Source organism: Oratosquilla oratoria, chromosome 23 (assembly GCF_046742065.1).
Source record: "Oratosquilla oratoria isolate Oo_2021 chromosome 23, ASM4674206v1, whole genome shotgun sequence".
In the NCBI taxonomy this organism is placed as follows: Eukaryota; Metazoa; Arthropoda; class Malacostraca; order Stomatopoda; family Squillidae; genus Oratosquilla; species Oratosquilla oratoria.
The window spans coordinates 43,303,862-43,308,722 of NC_134799.1; the positions used below are offsets into that span (position 1 = coordinate 43,303,862).

At 36.4% G+C, this 4,861-nt stretch overlaps 1 protein-coding gene across 1 annotated transcript; it reads left to right on the forward strand.

The window, feature by feature from the left end:
• The first annotated feature begins 231 nt into the window (after positions 1 to 231).
• On the forward strand, positions 232 to 633 carry LOC143037778 (protein GVQW3-like). The gene has a single exon (XM_076206331.1). It carries the CDS (start codon positions 232 to 234, stop codon positions 631 to 633), a length of 402 nt encoding a protein of 133 aa, XP_076062446.1.
• The last annotated feature ends 4,228 nt before the right edge of the window (positions 634 to 4,861 follow it).

Consider the following 4,861-nt stretch of genomic DNA (forward strand, 5'->3'; position numbering starts at 1 on the left):
ACTTTTATTGCTTTAACGCAAATACCAATGTTTATATATATATATATATATATATATATATATATATATATATATATATATATATATATATATATATATATATATACAAGAACTGGTAGTACAATCATAACGAAAGTTGGCGGACACTGACGGAAGACCCTGCTGCGGATGCGTGAACGGCCATGGTCCCATATGATAACTCGGTTACCGGCCAGACACAGTTGAGTGAAAATGTGTAGTTTGACCGTCGCATTGACATTGGCAGAACAAGTAGATAATCGAATCTGTGTCAAGTTTTACTGCAAACTTGAATATAAGTCAACGGAAACTATTCGAATGATTAACAAGGCATTCCAGGATGATTCAATGAGTGAAACACTGATAAAGGTGTGGTACAAACACTTCAAAGAAGGCCGAGAATCTACCATAAGTGATCCACGTTCTGGTAGGTCTTCAGCAAGCAAAACATCCAAAAATGTTGGAAGTGTGAAGACTGCAATCAATGAAAATCGGCGATTGACAATCCGAGAATTAGAAGATGATCTTGGTATCCCGCGGACAAGTGTTTCAGAGATTTTGACGGAAGATGTTGGCATGGCACGCGTGGCGCAAAATTCCTCCCTCGTCTCCTGACCCATGAGCAGAAGGAATTTCTTGCTAAAACTTCACTGAACATGCTTCAAGCTGCTAAAAAATAACTCAAATTTCCTGAAACAAGTAATAACCGGAGATGAGTCGTCGGCCCACGGGTATGACCTACAAACAAAAGCCCAGTCTAACCAATAGAAGTCAACTGCGTCTCCACGTCCAAAAAAAGTACGGCAAATTCGAAGCAAAGTCAAAGTAATGTTGGATTTTTTTGATTTTTTATCAGGGTGTTGTCCACCACGAGTACTCTCCTCTAGGCCAGACAATAACGTAGGAGTATTATATCGAAGTTCTTCGCCGTCTGAGGAATGCAGTGAAAAGAAAACGGTCGCAGCTGCTGTGGGTTAATGGACACTGGATCTTTCATCATGATAATGCACCTACCCATTCTTCACGTGTCGTGCAGGGATTTTTGGCAAAACATTCCATCACCCAGCTCATTCAGCCCATTCCAGATGCATCTCTCTGTGATTTCTAGATTTTTCTAAAGCTAAAATCACAGTTAAAAGGAAGAAGATTTCAGTCCAAAGACGAAATTAAGAAGAATACGAGGAGCCAGTTGAGGAAGATCCTAAAAGAGGACTTTGCAAAATGTTTTGAAACGTGGAAGGGACGCTGTGAGAAGTGTGTGAGGTCCGAGGTTATAAGCATTTCCTGAAATTGTAAATGGCTGGATACTTTCCAGACAGACTTCATATATATGTATATATATATATATATATATATATATATATATGTGTGTGTGTGTGTGTGTGTGTGTGTGTGTATACATACACACACACACACACACACATATATATATATATATATATATATATATATATATACGCGCGCGCACACACACACACATACATACATATGTACATTTTTCTTCCACGTTTTAAAATAAAGCATCTGTCTGGATTTTTTTTCCAAATATTTTTCTGCAGTTTCATTTGTTTTCGTTTTCTTTGTCTTCCTTCCAACACTAAAAATTTTTACCTGTCAATTATATTCACTCCTTTCATACGTCTGAAGACTGTAATCATATCACCTCTCTATTCTTTCTTCCAATCTTGGCAGTTCCATCTCATTTGATATCTAATATTATTTTTTTCTATCTAGAAACCATTCTGCGTGATGCTCTTCGTGTTTTTTCTATTTCTTATTTCATATATTTTTATTATATAGGAGATGATCACATCATTGGGATTCGATGACTGGTTCTAATATCCAAATTTTCATGTCTCGCCTTACGTTGTTAGCGTAATCGAAAGCGTGCTCGTCTCGCATTCATATAGTTGTGGGTTCGAACAGTTCAAACACATAGGGTTAAGGTGACGGCTTCGGCCGCAGCTATACGGCCTGTGAAGTATGGATGAGAAGTGCCAGGGTTTTTTCCTATCAATGTAGGAGTGAGACTTGGATGCGTCCTCACCCCCGTATTTTTTCAACACTCACCCGAATCAGGTACTGTAGAGAATTGCCGATCGATGTCATTGCGGAACATCCATTGGCTGCTCTAAGGGTACCGATCTTGTCTTTGCCCCCCTTTTTTTTTTTTTTTTTTTTTTTTTTTTTTTTTTTTTTTTTTTTTTTTTTTTTTTTTTTTTTTTTTTTTTTTTTTTTTTTTTTTCTTTTTAAGTTCCCAGTGATAGTTGTCAAATCCTTGCCCTGGATCAATACCAAACTCCAGGCGTGTGTGGGCTTACTAGAAGACAAAGTTCAGTCAGCCCATGCATGTGGGAAGGATACTCAGGTCTTGGAAAGCTTCACATGCCTTGCTACAGTAGTGCATGACAGTGTCGGATTTGTATTACACATGGTGCTATGTACGCATTCAACCAGAGTATGTGACGTTGACAATGGTTTTCCATAAACTTACTGTCTTCCTATACGGCTGTGAGATATGTACACTAAATTCTAAGTTGAAGAGGTATCTCAATCTCTTTGTTACCAATGGTCTTTGAAGAATCAAGGAGTATCGCTGGAATGACAAAACATCACACCAATAATCTCTTCAGGTGATTGATTCAGGATATATCAGCAGTATAAATCGTCATCTCCGACCATACGGGCATGTGGTAAACTTTCCTGATAGGGATCCCACGCATAGTGTTAACTCAAGAAAAAAAAAAAAAAACTCACCTACAGAACTCATGACTACAGCAAGTTGACCTTTCCTGCCGAGAGCTGTTTCGAATGCTACCTTGCGGCAGTTCGTCGTTGATCGACGACTACAGTGCTCCGGTGAGGTGAGATGTCTTGAGTGAGGTTGGGTGGTGATGGAATGGGAAGTACTGAAATTAAGTATAAAATTACAATACCTTCGTTATAAAGTGAGTCACTGCCTATTATGACCATGAAGAATAACAACGAGACCAACAAACTTTTCAGTGGACCTTATATTGGTAAATAATGTAAGTAAATAGCTTTGTTGATTAAAACATCTCTCAACACATGAACTGTTTATCTGTCGAAGACTAGTATTTTTGTGTCTTAATGATTGTTGAAATGAGACCTAATGACTATCAAAGAGAAATTTGACTGGCTCTAGAAATACTTCATAAATTGACTGGAAAAATGTATCCGGTGTGGTGAGATGAGTTGAGTGAAGTCGGGTAGTGATGGAATGGGAAGTACTGAAATTAAGTATAAAATTACACCTTCTTTATCATAAAATGAATCACTACCTATTGTGACCACGAAGGATAACAACGAGACCACCAACCTTTTCAGTAGAATTTACATTGGTAAATAATGTATGTAAATAGCTTTGTTGACTAAAACATCTCTCAATACATGATATGTTTATTTGTCGAAGGCGGGTATTTTTGTCTCTTAATGATTGCTGATATGAGACCTAATGAGTGTCAAAGAGCAATTTGACAGGCTATAGAACCAGGTACCTTATAAATTGACTAGAAAAATGCATCATAGATATAAATTAAAAATTAGATAAAGGATCTATTTATCAATATGTTATATCATTAGATTGTATTTTGTCTTATTCTATTTTGTTTTATTTTATTCCTTTTATGTCATTATATCTTAATGTATCTTGTTTTATTTATTTTTCATTTTAATATGTTATATATTTTGCCTTAATTTATTCTATTTTTCTTTTATTAATTAATCAATTTATTTGTTTATCTACTTGTTTATCTATTTATTATTTCATTTACTTTTGTAACTATATATTCATTGATCAAATTATCTATTCAATATTTTAATTGTCCATTGATTGATTAGTTGATTGATTCATTGATTCATTGATTTTATCTATTTGTCTATCTATCCATATTTCTATTAGTCTATTTTTTTATCTACCTATATATTAATTTTTCGTGTTCATTTATTTGTCTATTTATCTATTCATTTATTGCTGTAAAATAAATAGACTGTCCGCAGGTTAAAAAAAAAAGACATTTTTTTATACTCAATAAAAGGCCAGTTATTCTTTCCACAGCGTAGGATGTATCCCTCACCCGAGTAAAATTACTTTGCAGCTGCTAGAAAAAGGTTTACGTCGTATACCGAAGGATCATCAATCATCAATGGGGAGCATACGCCAGAGGAGGGGAGTTGAGCGTCGTTTCACTCAAACATTGATGCTATTCCCCACGTTTTACCCGAACAAACTCGTATGTAGCTTTCCTCCTTCCGTTTTCCAAACAGCTCTCGGCAGGAACAGTCGACTGGCTCCAGCATTGAGGTCTTTGGTCGTCATCTTCTTCTCAATCACCAAGCGTTGTTTCTTGTGGAGATAGTTCTACGAGTGGAATTGATATCAGGAAAATTTACCACGAATTAGGTTAACTAGATTTCACGGAGCAGTCGCTGGTTTGATACAAAGTCATATCCTATGACTCTCCGAAGGCATGTGGTACCAAAGACATCCAGACATCCAGACATCATTTAAAGTCTACACTAAATGTTCTAGTCTCAAAGACATTCATAAGTATAGAGGGCTCGAACGACTTGAGGACTTAGCTCTTAGTCATCTTGCATAAACACTGATAGCTTCATATACTTTGGTTGAACGAGCTGCCTATAACTCCATGGGTCATGACAGTCTTTTTGAGGAGCTCCCTGACATAACCTACGACTGTTACACACTACATTACCTACTATAGTTATGAAAAATTTGTAAGACCTCAATCTCCTTACCAAATGCATAAACAGACTGAACTGTATAATGTCTTGGATCCGAACTTGATTTTGGTCCACGGTA